Source organism: Rhinoraja longicauda, chromosome 4 (genome assembly GCF_053455715.1).
Source record: "Rhinoraja longicauda isolate Sanriku21f chromosome 4, sRhiLon1.1, whole genome shotgun sequence".
Classification (NCBI taxonomy): Eukaryota; Metazoa; Chordata; class Chondrichthyes; order Rajiformes; family Arhynchobatidae; genus Rhinoraja; species Rhinoraja longicauda.
The window spans coordinates 43748744-43772281 of record NC_135956.1 but is presented as its reverse complement, the minus strand read 5'-3'; the positions used below and the strand labels follow the sequence as shown (position 1 = coordinate 43772281).

The 23538-nt window shown below is 47.5% G+C and overlaps 1 protein-coding gene across 1 annotated transcript in view; it reads left to right on the top strand.

Annotated features, from left to right (window-relative positions):
- Positions 1-23538, top strand: part of pkhd1l1.1 (PKHD1 like 1, tandem duplicate 1) — a 137915-nt gene that overhangs the window by 64722 nt on the left and 49655 nt on the right. Inside the window, exons 38-47 of the mRNA XM_078398424.1 lie at positions 5642-5871; positions 6539-7526; positions 8594-8842; positions 10193-10342; positions 17266-17440; positions 18033-18183; positions 18644-18800; positions 20498-20577; positions 21270-21399; positions 22849-22978. Coding sequence (XP_078254550.1) covers positions 5642-5871; positions 6539-7526; positions 8594-8842; positions 10193-10342; positions 17266-17440; positions 18033-18183; positions 18644-18800; positions 20498-20577; positions 21270-21399; positions 22849-22978 — 2440 coding nt within the window. The remainder of the gene's footprint in view (positions 1-5641; positions 5872-6538; positions 7527-8593; positions 8843-10192; positions 10343-17265; positions 17441-18032; positions 18184-18643; positions 18801-20497; positions 20578-21269; positions 21400-22848; positions 22979-23538) is intronic.

Sequence of the window (23538 nt, the reverse complement as noted above, 5' to 3'; positions counted from 1 at the left end):
CTCAATTCCCCCACCAAAGAAGCCAAGAATACCATAAGCCTTCTTTACCACTCTATCTACTTATGTTGCCACTTTCGGGGAACCATGGACCTGGACGTCGACATCCTCACATGTCTGTGCTGATAAGGGTCTTTCTATTCAACCATGTACATTCCTCTTACATTCAACCTCCCAAGGTGCTGCACATCACACTTGCTCAGATTAAACTTCATCTACCATTTCTCTGCCCACTTCTGTAGTTGATCTGTATTCTTTGCCAGCCTTCCTCACTGTTTGCAACTCCAGCAAATTTTGTGTCATCTGGAAACTTACTAACCAACCTGTTTACGTCCAAGTCATTTATATACATCACAAACGACAGAGATCCAGCACAGATCCCTGTGGAACTCGTATGGGATCCAAGGAGAGATAGCTGAATGGATAGAAAATTGGCTTCATGGAAGGAAGCCGAGGGTGATGGTGTAAGGTTGCTTCTTAAACTGGAGGTCGGTGACTAGTGGTGTGCCTCAGGGTTCAATACTGAGTCCGTTACTCTTTATCAAGTTTGCAGAGGATACAACAGTGGGTGGTTTTGCAGATAGTGAAGATGATTGTGAAAAATTGCAGCAGGATCTTGATCAATTAACCATGTGGGCTGAGGATTGTGTAGCAGCAATTTTAGTCTTCTGTATAAAGCCCCAAAGCTTACTGTTTAACGAAGGAAAGGGAGCGATATTTCTTCCACGCAGATAGCAACAGAAAGATCTTCACGACGTCTCAGTATCATTAATCGTTCATTGAAGCAATAATACAAAGATTGGCATATCCACTGTCATCAATCTGTTTGTTAATCTGGTAAGATCTTATTATCTTGCCCTCGTTCCTATGTGACCTGTTACTGCTAAGACCCTATATCTTAGCAGTCTTCATCGTGATTCATATGGCCACTAAAATCCTATTATCTTAGCAGGTTCCTGTAGTTACTGTATGACCTGCTTAACCCTATGTCACACTGAAGCATTACGTCAGTGCTGGGCAAATTATACTCATAATTCTGACTCCTCCCATGGCTCCTCCCAGGCCATATACATAAGCTCCATTTAGAACGGAGATGAGGAAGAACTTTTTCAGTCAGAGAGTGGTGAAGGTGTGGAATTCTCTGCCTCAGAAGGCAGTGGAGGCCAGTTCGTTGGATGCTTTCAAGAGAGAGCTGGATAGAGCTCTTAAGGATAGCGGAGTGAGGGGGTATGGGGAGAAGGCAGGAACGGGGTACTGATTGAGAGTGATCAGCCATGATCGCATTGAATGGCGGTGCTGGCTCGAAGGGCTGAATGGCCTACTCCTGCACCTATTGTCTATTGTCTATTGTCTATAAGCCAAGTATTAACCTCAAGACACCTCCTGGTGTCCAAAAATAATATGACAGGATACAGAATGATATAATGTGCTAAAATAGCTAATAAACACAAATGGCTCCTATAGATTAGTTCATGAAATTTAATGCAGAAAAATGTGAGGTACTGCATTTTGGGAAGTCAAACATGGGCAAGACCTACACAGTGAATGGTAGGGCTCTGGGTAGTGTTGTAGAGCAGAAGGATCTGGAGGTGCAGGTGCACAGTTCCCTAAAGGTGGAGTTGCACCTAGATTGGGGGGTCAAAAAGGCTTTTGGCACATTGGCCTTCATCAGCCAGAGTATTGAGCATTGTTGGGAGGTCATGTTGCAGTTGTATAAGACGTTGATGAGGCTACATTTAGAGTATTGTGTTCAGTTCTGGGCATCGTGTTATAGGAAAGATGTTGTCAAGCTGGAAAGGGTGCAGAGAAGATTTACGAGGATGTTGCCGGGACTAGAGGGTCTCAGCTGTAGGCAGAGGTCAAGTAGGCTGGGTCTATATTCCTTGGAGTGCAGGAGGATGAGGGGTGATCTTATAGATGAGAGGAATAGATCGGGTAGTTGCACAGAGTCTCTTGCCCAGAGTAGATGAATCAAGGACCAGAGGACATAGGTTTAAGGTGAAGGGGAAAAGATTTAATAGGAATCTGAGGGGTTACCTTTTCACACAAAGGGTGGTGGATGCATGGAACAAGCTGCCAGAGGAGGTAGTTGAGGCAGGGACTATCCCAACATTTAAGAAGCAGTTAGACAGGTCGATGGGTAGGATAGGTTTGAAGGGATATAGACCAAATGCTGACAGGTGGGACGAGTGTAGCTGGGACATGTTGGCCGGTGTGGGCAAGTTGGGCCAAAGTGCCTGTTCCTATACTGTATCACGCTATGACTCTTATGGCTCTATAACTCCACTCGTCACAGTCAACCAACCAGAATAATGCCCTTCCACAACAACCCTTTGTCTTCTATTAGTAAGCCAGTCTGAATCCATATAACCAAGTCACAATGGATCTTGAGCATCTTATTCTTCTGGATATCAGGCACACCATTTGACCCAACCATTTCATGCTGACATTCATGATCCATTTAAGCCTCCTGCCTTTCTTTATCTAAATCCATCAGTGTGACCCTCAATCCCTTGCCAGTCATCATTGTCCAGCTTTCCTTCAATGCATCTATGCTATTTGTCTCAATCTCTCCCTGTCGGAGCAAATACCACACCCTCAATGCGCTTTGCATGGAAAGGTCTCTTCTGAATTCCTTGCTGGTTTTCAGGATGATCATCTTACATTGACAGCCTGAAGTTATGTTCTTTCTGGTACGTGGAAGTATGACCTATCTGAATCTTCAATGGTTAAGAGCTACCCTATAATCTCTGCATTCTGTTCTGAAACCAGCCAACAATCCTTTCCACTGCTTGTCCCCATTTAATGTTCTCTCTCATTTGTATATTATGCAATACCTTCTCAACACTCTTAAAAATCTATATAAATTCTATCTATTACATTACCATTGTCTACCTTCCCTGTTACTTCTTCAAAAAATGCAATATTGTAGATCAAGTAAATTGTAACTTGGCATCTGTTGATTCTTATATTCTTCATCTCCAAATGTTCTTCAGTTCTTTCCTTTATCTGGGATTCATTATTTTTCCTACCACTGATGTGAGATAACCAGTCTATACTTGTACTGCATTATTATTGTCGTGTGTACTAAGATACAATAAAAATAAATAGTTGTGTGTGCCATCTACAAAAGTCATACCATACATGAATACAACATGTCCTGCAAGAGAAAAAAAAAACAGAGTAAGGAACTTAGTAATGAATAATAATGAATAATGAATAAGTTTATTGGCCAAGTATGTGCATATACAAGGAATGTGCCTTGATGCTCCACTCACAAATGACAACACAAGCATACAGTTAACAATAAAGAATAAAGCATAACCACATCAAAACAATAAGGATACAACATTACAGTCTAAACATGTGGCTGAAAATAAACCAGAGCAAAAAAGAGACTACAGACTTTGGTTATTGAGTAGAACTACTACTCGTGGATAAAAGCTGTTTTGATGTCTGGCTGCGGCTGCTTTGACAGTCCGGAGTTGCCTTCCAGAGGGAAGTGCTTCGAAGAGTTTGTGGCCAGGGTGAGAGGGGTCAGAGATGATCTTGCCCGCTCGCTTCCTGGCCCTTGCAGTGTACAGTTCATCAATGGGGGGAAGGTTGCAGCCAACAACCTTCTCAGCTGATCGAACAATCCGTTGCAGTCTCCGGATGTCGTGCTTGGTGGCTGAGCCAAACCAGACCATGATGGAGAAGGTGAGGAGGGACTCAATGATAATGCTATGGGTACAAAGGACGAGCATGTAAAAAAAGTGAAAGGGCTGTAACAAGGTAGATTGGAAGATCAGGAATTCCTCCTTAACATTCAAGAGGTGCGTTTAAGAATCTGATAACAGTGAGGAAGAAACTGTTCTTAACTTTGGTGGTATGTGTTTTCAAGCATTTATATCTTCCCCCTGATGGGAGAAGAAAGAATTACTTGGGTGAGAATGGTGCTTGATTATGTTAGTTGCATTGCCAAGGCAGCGTGAGGTTTAGATGCAATCGAAGGGAGGGAGATTGGTTTGTGCAATGAACCCGGCCATGTCAATAGACAATAGCCAATAGGTGCAGGAGTAGGCCATTTGGGCCAGCACCGCCATTCAATGTGATCATGGCTGATTATTCACAATCAGTACCCTGTTCCTGCCTTCTCCCCATACCCCACCATTCTCCATAATTTCTTGCAGTCATTGACACAATAGTTGCCCAATCAAGCTATGACGCATTCTGATAAGATGCTCACTAAGGTGCATCTGTTGAAACTACCTCCACAGTTGGCTGAGGAGGCTACTGCTGAATATATCTCAGGAAGTACATAGATTTCCAGATTTGAGGCCTGAGACGTGGGACAGATGAAATATATCATCATATTGAATGGTGCAGCAGGACTCAAATGGTTGAATGGACTTATGGTGCTTCCATCTCTGTGTCAACAGAGAAAGGGAAGGGTGAGGGCCATGAAGGGAGTAGGAAACAAGATGAGAATTGTAGAATGGTTAATTTTGCAGCGAAGTAGTAAAATGGAGACACAGGAACTAAAGATGCTGGAAACTTGAAGAAAACACAAAGTGCTAGAGTAACTCGGCTGGTTAGGCAACATTTGTAGAAGGAATGGATAGACGACTTTGGGAATTTTGACTGATTACAATGAAGAATTGTGGCAGTAAGGATTCGCCAGACTAGGTGGCAATAGACAATATGTGCAGGAGTAGGCCATTCGGCCCTTCGAGCTAGCACTACCATTCAATGTGATCATGGCTGATCATTCTCAATCAGTACCCCGTTCCTGCCTTCTCCCCATACCCCCTGACTCCGCTATCCTTGAGAGCTCTATTTGGCTCTCCTTTCCTGCCTCTAACGTGTCCAACCCCTTAATAATCTTATATGTTTCAATAAGATCCACTCTCATCCTTCTAAATTCCAGTGTATACAAGCCTAGTCGCTTCAGTCTTTCAACATATGACAGTTCCGCCATTCCGGGAATTAACCTAGTAAACCTACGCTGCACGCCCTCAATAGCAAGAATATCCTTCCTCAAATTTGCAGACCAAAACTGCACACAGTACTCCAGGTGTGGTCTCACTAGGGCCCTGTACAACTGCAGAAGGACCTCTTTGCTCCTATACTCAACACCTCTTGTTATGAAGGCCAATAGTCCATTGGCTTTCTTCACTGCCTGCTGTACCTGCATGTTTCCTTTCAGTGACTGATGCACTAGGACACCCAGATCTCGTTGTACGTCCCCTTTTCCTAACTTGACACCATTCAGATAATAATCTGCTTTCCTATTCTTACCACCAAAGTGGATAACCTCACACTTATTCACATTAAACTGCATCTGCCATGCATCTGCCCACTCACACAGACTGTCCAAGTCACCCTGCAACCTCATAGCATCTTCCTCACAGTTCACACTGCCACCCAGCTTTGTGTCATCTGCAAATGTGCTAATGTTACTTTCAATCCCTTCATCCAAGTCATTAATGTATATTGTAAATAGCTGCGGTCCCAGCACCGAGCCTTGCGGTACCCCACTAGTCACTGCCTGCAGATGGAGAAGGCACAATCAGGCGGAGGAACAGGGACCACTACCAGGGACTGGTCTCGATGTGGTGCTTTCTTTGTACCCTACTGACGACAGCATGTTCTTTATTGCCAGGGTACTTGGCGACGGTGCAGCCACAGCAGGAGCACAGTGATAACTGTGCAGCAGCCATCCCCACCTGTACCCAGACAGTGAACAGCACTTCATACAGCGAAGGATTCACATTCGTCCTGTCTCCTTGCTACACGCCCACCATCAGTAGCATCACACCTTCCAACGGTACCCTGTTCGACAGACTAACCATTGTGGGCACTGGATTCAGCAACGTTACCTGTGCGAATGAGGTAATTCGACATGGTTTTCACCTTTATTCCTCTTGACATTGCTGGCCTGGAGAGTGAGTGTGAGCAGCTTCTTGAACTGCCCTGGCCTTCAGGCAAAGTTGCTGCCGCGGTGATGGAGGCGAGGATTCATTATGGCTTAGACTAAGGGATGGCGTTGTGTTTCATCGTACAAACATTCACAACACGTTTAATTTATCCCCTGCATACGTATATAACTATCTGCGTTCACCTCTGTAATTATAATGTAATGAAAAAAATACAATAAAGATAAAAATACAGAGCTCACTATACCCAGTGAGATAGCTCTCCCACTTTCTATATCTCCCTCTCTTTCTATCTATATCTCTTCCTGCCACTCTTATTCCCTCCATTCACTTTCTTTCCCCCTCCCCTCCCCCCCCCCCCCCCCCCCCCTCGCCTCTTTCTCTTTTTTCTCTCTTGCTTCCTCAGTCTTTCTGTAATTTCCCTCTCTTCATTTCCCTCTTTCTCTCTCACGATGTCTCTCTTCCTCTTTCTCCCAGCAACCTTTTATTCTTCTCTGGTTTGGGCTACAATAGATTAAAGGGCATGGCCGCGGGGTTCACTTTGACAGTGTAGATTGGGACAGTTTGACAGTGTAGGCTGTTGCTCATGCCATTGCTCATGCCGTTACACTGGCCTGTTCCAGGTACGAGTCGGAGACCGCCTGTGCGTCGTTGAAAACAATACAGAGAGCGAACTCTTGTGCCGGGTGGATGCGGAGGGAGAGATGGAAATCGGCGTGGCAGCCCTAGTGTCGGTGAAAGTCCACAACCACGGCTCTGCCATCTCGACACCATTGGATGAGTTCAGCCGGCGCTTCGTCCTGCTCCCTCACGTTGATGGAGTGAGCCCCAGCCTGGGCTCCACCACAGGCCGCACCAGGGTCACCCTCACCGGCTCCGGCTTCGGACAGGACCCCAGCGCCGTGCAGGTGTGGCTGGCGGCCGTGTCTTGCACAGTGGTGTCGGTGAACTACACGCATGTCATCTGTGATTCGTCGCCCTCCATGGAGACCAGTGGGTCGGTCAGCATTTGGGTGCGAGGATACCCGGCTGTCTGTCGAGGCTCCTGTGGCTTCACCTACAACACGAGCATCGCTCCTGTCTTGCAGGCTGTGTCCCCGCTCACCCTGCTCACCGTCTACACCGAGATCACCATAAGCGGCCGTGGATTCGGCAACAGTGCCGAGCTGGTCTTTATTCTTGTGGGCAACGCCAGCTTTAAACCTAGCATTGTTTCGGACAGCAGACTGAACACTACGGTGGGACCGCTGCCCGTGGGCGCACATCAGCTTAGGGTTTTGATATCGGACAAGGGTATATCCCGCAACATGCTTTCGGTCACCACCGCTGCATCCGCTTCCCTGTTGCCAGCTTCAGGAGGCGTAAACGGAGGCACCACCTTGTCCATCACGGGCAACGGCTTTGTCCAGGGAGAAACCACCGTCCTGGTCGATGGCTCCCCTTGTAGTATTCTCACCACCACCCCGGGTGAAGTCCAGTGTGTCACCCCACCCTGTGGTCCAGGCATCGTCAACGTAAAGATTACAGTTCATTCCACGGTGTACCCGCTCCTCGAGTTCACCTGTAACCAGACGGAGACTCCCACCATCCTCGCTATCTCTCCAACCACCGGTGAGTGCTTGTCAGAACTTCAACCTCGAGCATGTATCTCCAGTCTAATATGAACCCTTGCACTGGGGAGTAATTTCATTACCAATCCAGCACTCTCCACCTATCAAATTCCCCCTCACCCAGACCCAACACCCTTCTCCATCTATCCCACTCCATCCATATCCTTCCCCAACTATCTCTCCCTCACACGAGTGGCGTCGCCACCACTGGCTGCCTTGCCAACAGTCTGTCCTTTCTACTGTTTTTTACGTGCTCTATCACTAAACTAAGACACGGGCGGTGATGTCAACTTGTCCCTTATTTAAGGCCCCTTTATAACATATGCTACGGGCCCCGCACTAACTTAATCCGGCCCTGACCCCATCCCAATTCCCACCTTCCCCTAACCATCCTATCCTCCCTCGCTCAGAGCCGACACCAAACCCTTGACCCACACCATCCACCAGACAGCAACATGTTCCATTCTCTCTCACCCTAAAACACATCCCACCCAACCTCTACCCATCCCCAACCACCTCATCCTCCGTCACACAGAACTAGCACTGAAATCACCTGACCCATTCCACCCCACCAGATCCATCCCTAACCTCCGTCACCCATTGCCAACGCACACTATCCAAACAACATCACCCCCAAACCATAAAATCACAAATTATCCCTCCCTTTCCCAACTCCAACCGTACCCATCCCAAACCCCCACACCTCCTTTACCATTGCCTAACATCCACCTGCCATTGCTCTGGAAGATTACATATATTGGACCTTTGCTTGAATTCCTGCCAGTGTCCCCTCACTCTGGGCAATCACACCCTCCAGGACCTGCCGGAGGCGTGAATTGCAGAATGCAGATGTCCTGAATGGTTAGTATTTCAAGGACATGTATACAGAGTTAAACCAGTTGGCCCAATGTCTGGTGGTGTAGCCTCTGCTCCAGTGCGCTCCTGCCTCCCTCCTTTCTTTCACCTCATCGCCACATCTTGGTGCTGTCAGTTCCCAATGTTTACGCAGTGTCCTGTGAACCATATTGAATCCGAGAGGCATTTTAACAATTCTCTCCCCTGTTTTAGGTGCAAGCGGAACGAGACTTACTATCGTTGGACAAAGTCTGGGATTGTTTGCCCCCGAGGTCTCGGTTTCGATAGATGGTATCTTGTGCCATGTGACCATGGCTAACGAGAGCTGCGTGGAGTGTACTGTGGGACATCACGCTGGGGGCACCTACCCAATTGTCCTGAAACATGCCACCAGGGGATATGCAGAAGCTGCATTCTTATTTCAATACCAACTCAACATAATCTCTGTCTTTCCGACCGAAGGCATGTATCGAGCACAAATCCTTGAAATGTTATTGAACTTGTCAATTAGGAGCAAGAGACGGCCACTCGCCCTTAAGCCTCTGTGTCATTCCATGGGAACACGGCTGCTCTGTTTTTAACCACCTCCACAATCCTGTCTTAGCCAGTAACGTTTTACCCCTTGTTTATCCTAAATCTATCTGCTGCTGTCTTGCAAATATCCAAACACTCTGCTTCCATTACCCTTAGATGGAGAACCAAAGACTCATGATCAGAAATATTCATTTTCCATGCCTGTCTTAATTGGATGCCCTCCTTTATTTTTAAACCGTTGCCCCTTACTTCTTCAATGTCCCCAAGGTGAAACCTCCTTTCTAAATCCACCCGGTCAACGCCCTCAAAGGATCGTCTGTTTTAATCAATGTGTCACTTCCTCTTTTAAACTCCATCAGATTCAATCCCGGCCTGTCTAATTTGTCCAGGCAAACTATATATTCCGCGTGAGAACGTTTAAACTCACTGGAGATGACAACGCCCTGGGCCAGGAGTAAACCCCAGTCGCGGATCCAAAAACCCAGCAGCGAGTCCTCCATTCCTGAGCCATTCGAGGGAATTCTTTTCACACCCTTCCCGGATGTCATGATTTCCTGGTGTTGTGCTTCTGTCCTCCAAACTGCAACTAAAGCAGTGTAAGAAGGAACTGCAGATGCTGGTTTAAATCGAAGATAGACACAAAAAAACTGGAGTAACTCAGCAGGTCCGGTTGGTAGATAGTGATCGAGATGCTGCCCGACCCGCTGAATTACTCCAGTGTTTTGTGTGCACCTAAAGTAGGTTTTATCCAGGTTTTCTTTGCACAGTTAACCCGAACAGAAGGTTAACCTGAATTATCCTGATATATAAAGCCTAGCATCCTTCCGTATGTCCTTGACCTTGCCCTGCCACCTGGAAAGACTTGTGCATGCGTATACTTGGGTCTCTCGTAGTTTAGTTTAGTTTAGTTTAGTGATAGAGCACGTAAACGTGCCGTTTGGTCCACCAGGTCGTGCCGACCAACAATCGTCCAAACACTAGTTCTATTCTATGGACGAGGGACAATTTACAGAAGCCAATTCATCCACAAACCCACAGGTGTTTGGGATAATGGAGGAAACCAGAGCACCCGGAGTAACTCCATGCGATCACAAGGAGGACGTACAAACTTTGTTCAGACAGCACCCCGTCTCTGGCGCTGTAAGGCAGCAACTCTACCGCTGCGTCACTTGGCCGCCCTTTCAATTGCTGCACCAAGTATCGGATTGGACACGACACTGAAAACAGATCCAGTTTCCGAAGCCTAGTTTTAACCATGCGTCTACTCTTGGCACTTAGGCAGCTTCGGCGGTGGCCTGCTCCTGACGGTGTGGGGCACAGGGTTTGATGGCGAGAGGTCGCGGGTGTTCGTATGCGACGGTGAATGCAAAGTGGAACCGTCCACCTCCAACTCCAGCAGCATCTGCTGCCACCTGCCACTTAATAACGGTGAGGACGCGCAGCGCCACGTTACCGCCACCCGCTGTTTACATTAGACTGGGGAGTCCACCACAGACTGCACCCCGGCCACTTTTTTTAAATCAACAAATGTATTCAATTGTTTTAAAATAATATTTACAATGCAATAAAACAAAACAGACCCCCCCCCCCCCCCACCAGAATACAATACAAACAAATATACCAAATGAAACTATTATACAATTATATTACAATCCCTATCCAGGATGCATCCAACCCCTCCGCGGTGCCCAACGGTCCCGGAAATCCACCAGGGTACCCCTGGAGAGCACATAGTCCCTCTCCAACACCACCCGGGCGCAGACGTAACCCCGGAAAAAGGGCAGGCAGCTGGCTTGGGCAGAGCCCTCTTCCACTGTATACACTGGAATTTAGAAGGATGAGGGGGGATCTTATTGAAACATATAAGATAATTAGGGGATTGGACACATTAGAGGCAGATAACATGTTCCCAATGTTGGGGGAGTCCAGAACAAGGGGCCACAGTTTGAGAATAAGGGGTAGGCCATTTAGAACGGAGATGAGGAAGAACTTTTTCAGTCAGAGGGTGGTGAAGGTGTGGAATTCTCTGCCTCAGAAGGCAGTGGAGGCCAGTTCGTTGGATGCTTTCAAGAGAGAGCTGGATAGAGCTCTTAAGGATAGCGGAGTGAGGGGGTATGGGGAGAAGGCAGGAACGGGGTACTGATTGATAGTGATCAGCCATGATCGCATTGAATGGTGGTGCTGGCTCGAAGGGCTGAATGGCCTACTCCTGCACCTATTGTCTATTGTCTATTGTCCACCGTGACTGTCAAACTCACCTATCCACGCTTTACCTTTCATGGCCAATGGGAAATACTAAATTTCCTAACAAGCTCCTTCTCGTTGCTCGCCAACAACCGTTCGCCACCAAACAGCCGGGAACCCGCATTGCCCGAGATTCCTGTCGCGGGAGAATGGGTTGGCATAAACAGAAGGGTGGGTATCATACCTGGCTCTTCCACATGGCAAGTAATCCGGTTCAACTGCATTAAAGGGGTCTGTTTGCACCATGATCATGTGTCCTGTACCGTCAACACTGGACTTCACTACCCTCTGCCAGTCTCAATAACACAACTGCACAGCTGAAGCCAGGCATACTCTTGCCGCTCTTTTCAGTGACCGCCGAAAGACCTCGCATCAAAGGAAACAATTTGGAAGAGTTGTCACTGCGTGTGTAGGAAACGCGTCAATAAATAAACACGCAGCCGACTCATGCAGACAGTGGAGCGGTGTTGCAAAACAGTTGTGTTTTGTTCTGGTTGTGTTGATTGAGGGATGAGCATCGGCTCAGATACCGGGAGGACAGCTCTGCTCTTCAGAATAGTGCCCCGGGAACTGTCCATTCAGATGAGCGTCGCTCCCTCAGTGCAGAACATCTTCACCACTACAGATATACACTCAGGCAGCATCTCCGTAGAATAGATATAGGTGACGTTTCCGGTCTTAATCCTTCTTCAGACTCACCACTATCCTGCTTTCCTTCGGTACTGCCCTTCCCAAGGCGTGACACTCCCTTGAAACCGCACCTAACACAGTGTAGCGCACCCTCAGTGCCCCAACCGTCCTCTCATAGTGTGACACGTTCTGAGTTTAGCTTCTCCCACCGTGCAACGTTTCTTCAACATATCATATCATATCATATATATACAGCGCGGAAACAGGTCTTTTCGGCCCACCAAGTCCGCGCCGCCCAGCGATCCCCGTACATTAACACTATCCTACACCCACTAGGGACATTTTTTACATTTACCCAGCCAATTAACCCACATACCTGTACGTCTTTGGAGTTCCCCCTTCTCACAGTGCAATCAGCAGTAGCAGCAGCAGCAGCAGCAGCAATCAGCAGTAGCAGCAGCAGCAAGCAGCAGCAAGCAGCAGCAGTAGCAAGCAGCACCAAGCTGTGTTGCTTGGGAAGTAGTGTGTGGGGATTGTGTGGGGATTGTGTGGGGATAGTAAGGAGTAAGACCTGTGTGATCTCCCGGACTAGTTTCGATCGCCTAGCTTGGGGTCGGAGAGGAATTTCCCGGATTTTTTCCCAAATTGGCCTGGGTTTTTTATCCGGTTTTTCGCCTCTCCCAGGAGATCACTCAGTTCTTTTGGGTGGGCGGTTGGAGCGGTTGGAGTAGCGGCCGGGCGGTAGGTTTAGTAACCGAGCGCGGGGCTTTGTTTGGAGAGTATGACTGCCAGGGCAGTTTTTTGTTCTGGGTGTCAGATGTGGGGAATCTGGGAGTCTGATAGTCTTCCAGACATCCACATCTGCGCCAGGTGTGACGAGATGGGGCTCCTAAGGGACCGTATTAGGAACCTGGAGCGGCAGATTGATGACCTCCGTCTGATCAGGGAGAGTGAGGAGGTTATAGATAGGAGTTACAGGGAGGTGGTCACTCCTAGACCACGGGAGGTAGACAAGTGGGTCACTGTTAGGGGGGGCAAGGAACAGAGGCAGGGACTAGGGAGTACCCCGGTGGCTGTACCCCTTGGAAATAAGTACTCCTGTTTAAGTACTGTTGGGGGGGACAGCCTACCTGGGGGCAACGACGGTGCCCGGGCCTCTGGCAAGGAGTCCGGCCCTGTTGCTCAGAAGGGTAGGGAAAGGAAGAGGAGAGCAGTAGTAATAGGGGACTCTATAGTGAGGGGGTCAGATAGGCGTTTCTGTGGACGCAGTCGGGAGACCCGGATGGTGGTTTGCCTCCCTGGTGCCGGTGTCCGGGATGTGTCTGAGCGTGTCCAGGATATCCTGAAAGGGGAGGGAGAGGAGCCAGAGGTCGTGGTACATATAGGTACCAACAATATAGGTAGGATAAGGGAAGAGGTCCTGAAAGGAGAATTCAGGGGGCTAGGAAGAGAGTTAAAAAAAAGGACTTCCAAAGTAATAATCTCAGGCTTACTGCCTGTGCCACGCGATAGTGAGAATAGGAATGGAGTGAGGTGGAGGATAAATTCGTGGCTCAGGAACTGGTGCAGGGAGCAGGGTTTCAAGTTTCTGGATCATTGGGACCTCTTCTGGGGGAAGTATGACCTGTACAAAAAGGACGGGTTGCATCTGAACCCGAGGGGAACCAATATCCTGGCGGGGAGATTTGCTAAAATAACTGCAGAGACTTTAAACTAGTACGGTTGGGGGGAGGGACTCAAACACAGATAGCTAATAGGCAGTGTGTGAGGCAGGAGGCAGAAAAGGGAAACACTCAGACCCAATATGTAGGAGAGAAAGAAGGGAAAAGAAATAAACTGAGAATAAGAAATGATGGGTCCCTTAAATGTGTATATTTTAATGCTAGGAGCATTGTAAGAAAGGTGGATGAGCTTAGAGCCTGGATTGACATCTGGAAGTATGATGTTGTGGCGATCAGTGAAACATGGTTGCAGGAGGGTTGCGATTGGCAATTAAATATTCCAGGATTTCATTGTTTCAGATGTGATAGAATCGGAGGGGCAAGAGGTGGGGGTGTTGCATTGCTTGTCAGGGAGGATATCACAGCAGTGCTTTGGCAGGACAGACTAGAAGGCTCGATTAAGGAGGCTGTTTGGGTGGAACTCAGAAATGAGAAAGGTTTAGCAACACTTATAGGGGTGTATTATAGACCGCCAAATAGGGAACGAGAATTGGAAGAGCAAATATGTAAGGAGATAGCAGATATTAGTAGTAAGCACAGAGTGGTGATTGTGGGTGATTTCAATTTTCCGTATATAGACTGGGAATCACATTCTGTTAAAGGGCTGGATGGTTTGGAGTTTGTAAAATGTGTGCAGGATAGTTTTTTGCAGCAATACGTAGAGGTGCCTACCAGAGAAGGGGCAGTGTTGGACCTCCTGTTAGGAAATGAGATGGGTCAGGTGACGGAGGTATGTGTTGAGGAGCACTTTGGGTCTAGTGATCATAATGCCATTAGTTTCAATATCATTATGGAGAAGGTCAAATCTGGACCAAGGGTTGAGATTTTGGATTGGAGAAAGGCTAATTTTGAGGAGATGAGAAAGGATTTAAAAGGAGTGAAATGGAAATTGTTGTTTTATGAAAAGGATATAATAGAGAAATGGAGGATATTTAAAGGTGAAATTTTGAGAGTACAGAGTCTTTATGTCCCTGTTCGGTGGAAAGGAAAGAATAATAATTTGAAAGAGCCGTGGTTTTCCAGGGAAATTGGACACTTGGTTCGGAAAAAGAGGGAGATATACAATAAATATAAGCGGCAGGGAGTAAATGAGGTTCTTGAGGAATATAAAGAATGTAAAAGGAATCTTAAGAAGGAAATTAGAAAAGCGAAAAAAAGATATGAGGCTGCTTTGGCAAGTAATGTAAAAGTAAACCCCAAGGGGTTCTACAGATATGTCAATAGCAAAAGGATAGTGAGGGATAAAATTGGCCCATTAGAGAGTCAGAGTGGACAGCTATGTGCTGAGCCGGAAGAAATGGGGGAGATATTAAACAATTTCTTTTCTTCGGTATTTACCGAGGAGAAGGATATTGAATTATGTGAGGTAAGCGAAACAAGTAGAGTAGTGATGGAAATTAGGAGGATTAAAGAAGAGGAGGTACGGACACTTTTGAAGAATATAAAAGTGGATAAGTCTCCAGGTCCTGATAGGATATTCCCTAGGACATTGAGGGAAGTTAGTGCAGAAATAGCAGGGGCTATGACGGAAATATTTCAAACGTCATTAGAAACAGGGATGGTGCCGGAAGATTGGCGCATTGCGCATGTTGTGCCGTTGTTTAAAAAAGGTTCTAAAAGAAAACCTAGCAATTATAGACCTATTAGTTTGACGTCTGTGGTGGGAAAATTAATGGAAAAGATACTTAGGGACAATATATATAATTATTTGGATAATCAAGGCCTGATTAGAAACAGTCAACATGGATTTGTGCCTGGAAGGTCATGTTTGACTAATCTTCTTGAATTTTTTGAAGAGGTTACCAGGGAAATTGATAAGGGCAAGGCTGTGGATGTTGTCTATATGGACTTCAGTAAGGCATTTGACAAGGTTCCACATGGAAGGTTGATTAAGAAGGTTAAATCGTTGGGTATTAATAGTGAGGATTCAACAATAGCTGAATGGGAGATACCAGAGGGTAACGGTTGACAATTGTATGTCAGGTTGGAGGCCAGTGTCTAGTGGAGTGCCCCAAGGATCTGTGTTGGGTCCACTGTTGTTTGTCATTTACATTAATGATCTGGATGATGGTGTGGCAAATTGGATTAGTAAATATGCAGATGATACTAAGATAGGTGGAGTAATTGATAGTGAGGTAGATTTTCAAAGTCTACAGAGAGACTTGGGCCTTTTGGAAGGGTGGGCTGAAAGATGGCAGATGGAGTTTAATGCTGATAAGTGTGAGGTGCTGCATTTTGGTAGGACAAATCAAAATAGGACGTACAGGGTAAATGGTAGGGAATTGAGGAATGCAGTGGAACAGAGGGATCTGGGAATAACTGTGCATTGTTCCCTGAAGGTGGAATCTCATGTGGATAGGGTGGTGAAGAAGGCGTTTGGTATGCTTGCCTTTATAAATCAGAGCATCGAGTATAGAAGTTGGGATGTAATGTTGAAATTGTGCAGGGCATTGGTGAGGCCGAATCTGGAGTATGGTGTGCAGTTTTGGTCGCCAAATTATAGGAAGGATGTCGACAAAATGGAGAGGGTGCAGAGGAGATTTACTAGAATGTTGCCTGGGTTTCAGCACTTCGGCTACAGAGAGAGGTTGAACAGGTTGGGTCTTTATTCTTTGGAGCGTAGAAGGTTGAGGGGGGACTTGATAGAGGTTTTTAAATTTTTGAGAGGGACGGACAGAGTTGACGTGGGTAGGCTTTTCCCTTTGAGAGTGGGGAAGATTCCAACAAGGGGACATAGCTTCAGAATTGAGGGACAAAGGTTTAGGGGTAACATGAGGGGGAATTTCTTTACTCAGAGGGTTGTGGCTGTATGGAATGGACTTCCGGTGGAAGTGGTGGAGGCTGGCTCGATTTTATTATTTAAGAGTAAATTGGATAGGTATATGGATAGGAGGGGATTGGAGGGTTATGGTCTGAGTGCAGGTAGATGAGACTAGGTCAGGGAAAATGGTCGGCGTGGACTGGTAGGGCCGGACAGGCCTGTTTCCATGCTGTAGTTGTTATATGTTATATATGTTATATGTTAAAGTTTCCCCAATACTGCTCTCCGATAGTGTGGCACACAATACCACACCAGAATGCCAGTCCAAGTATTATGTTTAAAGTTCTGGATTTACACTTGTCCAAAACCTGCTGATTTGCATTGAAGAGATAGTGAGATCAACTAATCGAACATTTTAGCCCACTGTCAACGCCAGTATCAGCTATTTCCTCCATCAGAACTGTAGTGCACAGAGTGCATCGAGGCCTTCAACCACTGAAGATCACCTCACCTTCTGTCTCCTTTCTCTGTTCATTTATTTATTTACTTATTTATCTATTTATTCATTTCCCCTATGTTCTCAAAATCTCTGTAAAGCGTCTTTGAGTATATGAAAAGCGCTATATAAATAAAATGTATTATTATTATTATTATTATCTGAGGTGGAGAGTGCAGCAGGAATGTGCAGCAGGAATATGCATTGGGTGTTTGTTGGTGTCGCCGCTATGTGCTGGTTCAGTTACACAGCAGGTGAGAACGCACCAATGCTACTCAGTCCCTCGAACCGCATCAACCTCTGAGTGAAGGGGTGTTTTATTCTGTATTCTTCCACATTTCATAAAGCTGGAGCAGGTAAGTGGGAAGTCCCAAGCATTCTGTCCCAAATGCCCTCATCTTACTGTTTCTGTCACAAGATACTTTTAGTTGGAGAAGAGAGACGATTATTTAAGTTAGACCACTGACTCAGACTGACCCTGTGACACCTGGCTGTCTAGGAACTGGACCTGAGCAGGTGTGCAATGTGACTGTGGTGAATAGTGAAGCTTTAAGCCAACTACCCAGTGCTTTCACCTACGCATCAGCTTTGACCCCCGTGGTGACTGGCATCGAGCCCAGACGAGGTGGCACAGCAGGAGGCACCAAACTGACCATCACGGGAGCAGGCTTCAGGTGAGTCAAAAACCTAATCCAATTGGATGCCATTCGCAATAACCTGTCAATCCTGCAAATACTTTTACGGTCCAATTTTGTTTGTTGTACTTGAGGCTACTTGTTTAGTACTCCATCCATCACCATTAAGACCTCCTCCCCCCACCATTGGAATACAGTATCTGCACTGTGTATTGTCTACAAATGCACTGCAGTACAAATGCACTCGCCCAGGGTACTCTCACAGAACCCGCAAACCCATGACCTCTACGCTACGCACACACGAGAGGACCACCACCCCACGGCTCCCCCTCTTGTCAGACACTGTCCTGACTTGGAAATGTATCACTGTTTATTTCATCGCTGCTGAGCTCCCTGTCCCATAGCATACAGGGCGGTCTACATCTGAAGCACCAGGGAGCAGTTCTCCACCAATGCTCGAGTAATTTGGGATGGGCAATAAATGCTGGCTTCGCCAGTGATATCCTGATCTCAATAAATGAATAGATGAAAATAAAGTACATGGTACCATTACCACTACCCCAGGCTGAAGCGGCATTGCTCACCTGTAGATCTAATCCTCCAAAATAAATGCTTACACTTGTGCTTTTAGCGCAAATGAGACTTCTGTTACTGTCGCTGAAGCTGCCTGTGAGATCCGGTTTGTGAACGACACCTACATTCTTTGCATCACTGGGGCACAGTCCCCTTCACAGAAGACCGAAGTCAAGGTTAACGTAGGGGGAAATGGCATCGCTAAACTGGTAAGGGAACACATGTTCATTGAAAGACACCGACACTCTGAGAGTATGGGGGGGGGGGGGGGGGGGGAGGGAGGACGGAGGGAGGGGGGGAGGATGATTGGAGAGGTATGAAGGGGTGGGGTTAGACCCTCATGTACATCGTTGATCCAGTGCAAATAAATTGGAATTTTGGACATCAGGAAGATGGGTATTTTGTCTTTTTTGGGAGCTCATCGGAGTTTCGAAGCTCAATATAAAAGCTCATCGGAGTTTGAAGAGGAAGATGTGATATCCATGGGTAATATCAAGAGAAATGCTGTTCAGGTAGAAGATCGGCTAATATATTAATAAATCGCAGAACAGGCGAGGAGATTTTTCATTGCACTTTTGCCTTTGTGTACATGTGATAATAATGTTGACTTGAATGGCCTCGTTCTGTTCTCGTTTCCGTATACCATCTATTGTTCATTACTTTCGGTAGGACTTTGCACATTTCTACTACGTAGACGTGTGGTCATCACGGTTCACGTGGGGAGGACTGTCTCCCCCTGAGAGAGGCTCACTGGTCGTGATCACCAAGGGACAGACTATACTGCTGGACCAAAGCACCCCTGTGTTGAAGATGCTCCTCATTCAAGGTGATTACCGTCTGGCTGATCCCAGCAGTGTCGTCGCCACAGGGTGAATTGCAACGGGGTTCAGGGAGGCGGGCGAGGGGGGACTGGGATCAAAAGGCAGTCACGGTTCTGTGGATTCAGGGAACCTCTAAACACAGCTCCACAGAAAATCACCAAATTGAAGCTGGACGAGCTCTTGTGCTGCTTGTACTTTTTAACGAACATTCCCAAAACAAGCCTCCTCGATCACAAGTATTTTACCCGAAGACTTAGACTTTACCGTATGTTGAAAGGCTGGAGCGATTGGGCTTGTATGCACTGGAATTTAGAAGGATGAGGGGGGATCTTATTGAAACATATAAGATAATTAGGGGATTGGACACATTAGAGGCAGGAAACATGTTCCCAATGTTGGGCGAGTCCAGAACAAGGGGCCACAGTTTAAGAATAAGGGGTAGGCCATTTAGAACGGAGATGAGGAAGAACGTTTTCAGTCAGAGAGTGGTGAAGGTGTGGAATTCTCTGCCTCAGAAGGCAGTGGAGGCCAGTTCGTTGGATGCTTTCAAGAGAGAGCTGGATAGAGCTCTTAAGGATAGCGGAATGAGGGGGTATGGGGAGAAGGCAGGAACGGGGTACTGATTGAGAGTGATCAGCCATGATCGCATTGAATGGCGGTGCTGGCTCGAAGGGCTGAATGGCCTACTCCTGCACCTATTGTCTATTGTATTAGACTGAAGAGATGCACCACGGAAACGGACTCTCCTGTCCACCGAGTCCGCGCCAATCAGCGATTACCCCGGTACACTAACAATGTCCTACTCACTGGGGACAATTTACAAATTTTACCGAAGCCAATTAACTTACCCATGGATCTTTGGAGTTTGGGAGGAAACCGGAGCGCTCGGAGGAAACCCACACGGTCACAGGGAGAACGTACAAACTCCCTAGAGACAGCACCCGTAGTCAGGGTTTCAGGCGCTGTGAGGCAGCAACTCTACCGCTGCACCACTATAGTGGTTGTGCTGTACTGACACGCCCAGTGTATGTGCGTCGATGCAGTAAGATTTAGATTTGTTCTTATTGTCATGTGTACCAAGGTACTGCACAGTGAAACGCTTTGTTTAGCATGCTATCCAATCAGATCGGATAATGTTATACATAAATACATCCAAGTACAATAGATAGACCAAATGGGAAGATACTGAGTGCAGAATATGATTCTCCGCATTGTAGCGCATCGATTCCATAGACTCGCACAGCTCGAGATTACCCAAGGAAAGGAGCAGGTCATTTGACCCTCTGTTCCACCAGAGTTGTGCTGTACTGACACGTTCCGTCCTTCAGTCGTCATATTTATCCAACTTCACCTTTAACCCACTTTAATCCCAACCTCTCCCCGTGAGAGCGTGTCCATGATGTCCTGTGCACTAGGTCAGTTTCCAGTTTCCTGGTGAATTGATTGATCATCAGCTTTATGGGGGCTTCCTCGAGAGGGGAACACGCAGGTTATCAGATCCATCCAGTAGCTCTCCTCTCACCTGATCTCCGCTGGAAGAAAGCCCAGCCCTTCGAGAAGGTATTCTCTGCCGCTGTCCATCTTCTAAACTTTGCCTGCTTCGCCCATGGCGCCTCACCCGCCGGGCAGTGACTGGGCAGAATGGCGGGACCCTGGAGCAGAACAAAGATCACCTACCTCCCCGAACCTTTTGTGTGTACAGGTGGAGCACTCGTCTTCGATGAGGCAGATATTGAACTCCAGGCTGAAAATATTCTCATCACAGACGGCGGCTTGCTCCAGGTAACATGCAAGTTGGAGTGGGGAGGGGGGCTGGGATAACTGATCCACAGTTCTCTGCGTGCAGGGAAAGCGTACGTGGAAACTGAGATGCGAAGAGACAAGGAACTGCAGATGCAGGAATCTTTAGCAAACCACAAAGTGCTGGAATAGCTCAACGGGTCAGGCAGCATCTGGCAAGGACATGGCTAGGCGACGTTTCATGGTTGGGATATTCCAAGAAAGCCCCTACTTCTGGGAAAGAAAACTCCAAGAGTCCCGTTGTGGCTCCAAATTCCTCCGAAAGGGCATATGTTCTTCCAACCAAGATGCTAATACATTCGCACTTTGGTCCGGCCATCCGATGGACAGATAATACGAGCATCTAGATTTAAATTGAGTGATAATGAAAGGCTTGGGTGGCTGTGGAAGCAGACTGGAGACCAACTCGGATGGGGCTATAGTAACATTGCCTTTCCGATGCACTCAACTCTGCTTCAGAGGAGTGTTGGGTTCCTAGCTTTATCGAGAGATGGAGAGCAACAGCTCCCAGAAAAATCAAGAAGATTCAGAGGGTCAGCATACCACTCGAGGGCCCGTCAGCCTCCTATGAGTTCAGCCGCAGGTGGTTCCCAGTCTCCGTGTCATGGATGCAGAGGGGCTGTGATGCTGTGAATGGATCTTGTAATTTAACTGTTACAATTCTCCTGGGCTAGGTGGGAACCAACTCCACTCCCTTCAGTCACAAGGCCATCATCACCCTTCACGGCCACCTGCGCTCCAGGGAGCTGCCTCTGTACGGATCCAAGACGCTGGCAGTTCGAGAGGGAACGTTGGACCTCCATGGTAAACCTCCAATTGTTCAATGTGCACAGCGGTTTCCAACATACACCCCGACTATCAAATAGCATCAGCCTGCACTCAAATAGCACTTTAACTCTCATTACACATTGAGAGGCCATTCACATGAGGATAATGAATTTAAAAGAGAGTTAGATAGAGCTCTAGGGGCTAGGGGAATCAAGGGATATTGGGAGAAGACCTTTATTGTGGATGGTCAGCCATGATCACAATGAATGGCGGTGCTGGCTCGAAGGGCCAAATGGCCCCCCCCCTGCACCTATTCTCTATGTATCTATGTACCTAATCACATCGAGTGAGCGTGACGCACGGAAGCAGGAGGTGATCAAGCGGCAGACGCAGAGATTAATCTCCAAACGCATTCCACGCCTCCATCTCAGCATCGCACCCGGTGAACAGAGAGGAACATTGATCCATGTTAAAGCCCGGGAGCCAGTGGATCCTGACAGACAGCAGTGGAGGCCAAGATATTGGGTGTTTTTAAGGCGGAGATTAAGATTCTTGGTTAGTAAGGATGTCATGGTTGTGGGGAGAAGGCAAGAGAATGGGCTTGAGATTAAATGGGCATGTTACAGTGTAGACTTGATAGGCCGAATGGCCTAATGGTGCTCCTATGACTTATGGAATGGATGCAGCCCCTGGAATCTCTCGACGTTGTGTCTTCAGGTGTGAATTGCTGCCGTTCTGTTTTCCTGCTGCAGTCAATAAACCTGAAGCTGGCTGGTGATCTTGGCAGGAATCAGCGGTCATATGGTGTTTGCGGAGTGCACAATCAGTGTAGAGTTTGAGTGCACCAGGGTTTCACTGTTGTTTTAATTTAACCACCTCTGTTATTCATTCCAAAGTACTGTAGACTCATGAAGCTGGGTACTAGTGTTGAAACATTAGCGCACAGTGCCCCTCGCAAAGTCGCTCAAAGATCGCGTGTGTGTGTGTGAAGTGGGGGTGGGGGGGGGGGGGGGGGGGGCGGCGGCGTACCAAGGGAATTGCCACCACTCCCAAGGACTGAAGTTGAGGCAGTTGAATCTTGTAAATTAATGATACAATCCAAGACAAACACGAGATCGTTTGAGCGTTGTTGGTCGTTGAGTGAAATCTTATCAAAGGCTCACTGAAAATCGAAATAGATTGCACCCATTATCTACTCCACAAGCTCATAAATCATAGGAGCAGAACTCCAACACGTTACTCCAACTGGATTTGCCTACATAAGTGTATAGGCGTGGAGAACACATGTCCATTCCTCCGAGAGCACCAATGCCAGTCATAGAGTCATATAGCACAGAAACATGCCCTTCGGTTCATCTCGTCCATGCCGACCAAAATGACTCGTCCACACGTTAGTCATTTCTCCATCTGAAGTAATGTTTATTTGCACGCGTAGATTTTAGGTTTTCTTTAACAGGGGCTGTGATTATCATTCTCATCATGCAGGTCTCCCCATTCCTGTAACCTGGACTCACCTGGCTGAGACAGCGGAGGAAGGTGCTTCCACCATCAGATTGCAGAAAGCGGTGACCTGGAGGGCAGGAGACGAGATTGTCATTGCATCAACGGGAGGCAGGTAGGTCTTCACGGCAGACTGGCTGCGAGAACCCGCGCCACGTTCACCGGAGGCCGGGGTACATCACCGTCTCCAGTCTTGCGATTCCGTCCCACTGCAGCCACTTCATCTCAAGATCTAGGCAGACACCGGGGAGCGCCGCGCAAAGGGAAGGGCAGCGAGGGAGCGCCGCGCCGAGGGGAGGGCGGTGGGGGAGCGCCGCGCCGAGGGGAGGGCGGTGGGGGAGCGCCGCGGCGTGGGAAGTGCAGTACTGACGAAACGAGGACACTGCGGACCCTCTCAGCGATCGTTAGGCATCTGCAGTCAAAATTGCGCGGGAACGTGCTCATGGCGTGCTGGACTATCTTTGCCCACCGCCCTTATTACTAGTTTCTGGCTGCTTGCTGTGATACTGTCTGCAATGTAGCCTTTGTACTTCCCCTCGGGAGCAATCGTCCATCTCTTGTGCTGTGGCTCTTGGATACAACTACCCTCGCTCCCTGCCCTTTGGTCACCTTTCGGCTACTGGAAAGACATGAAACCAATTTGTTAAGTCCAGGCCTCTCGATTACGCTTTGTCC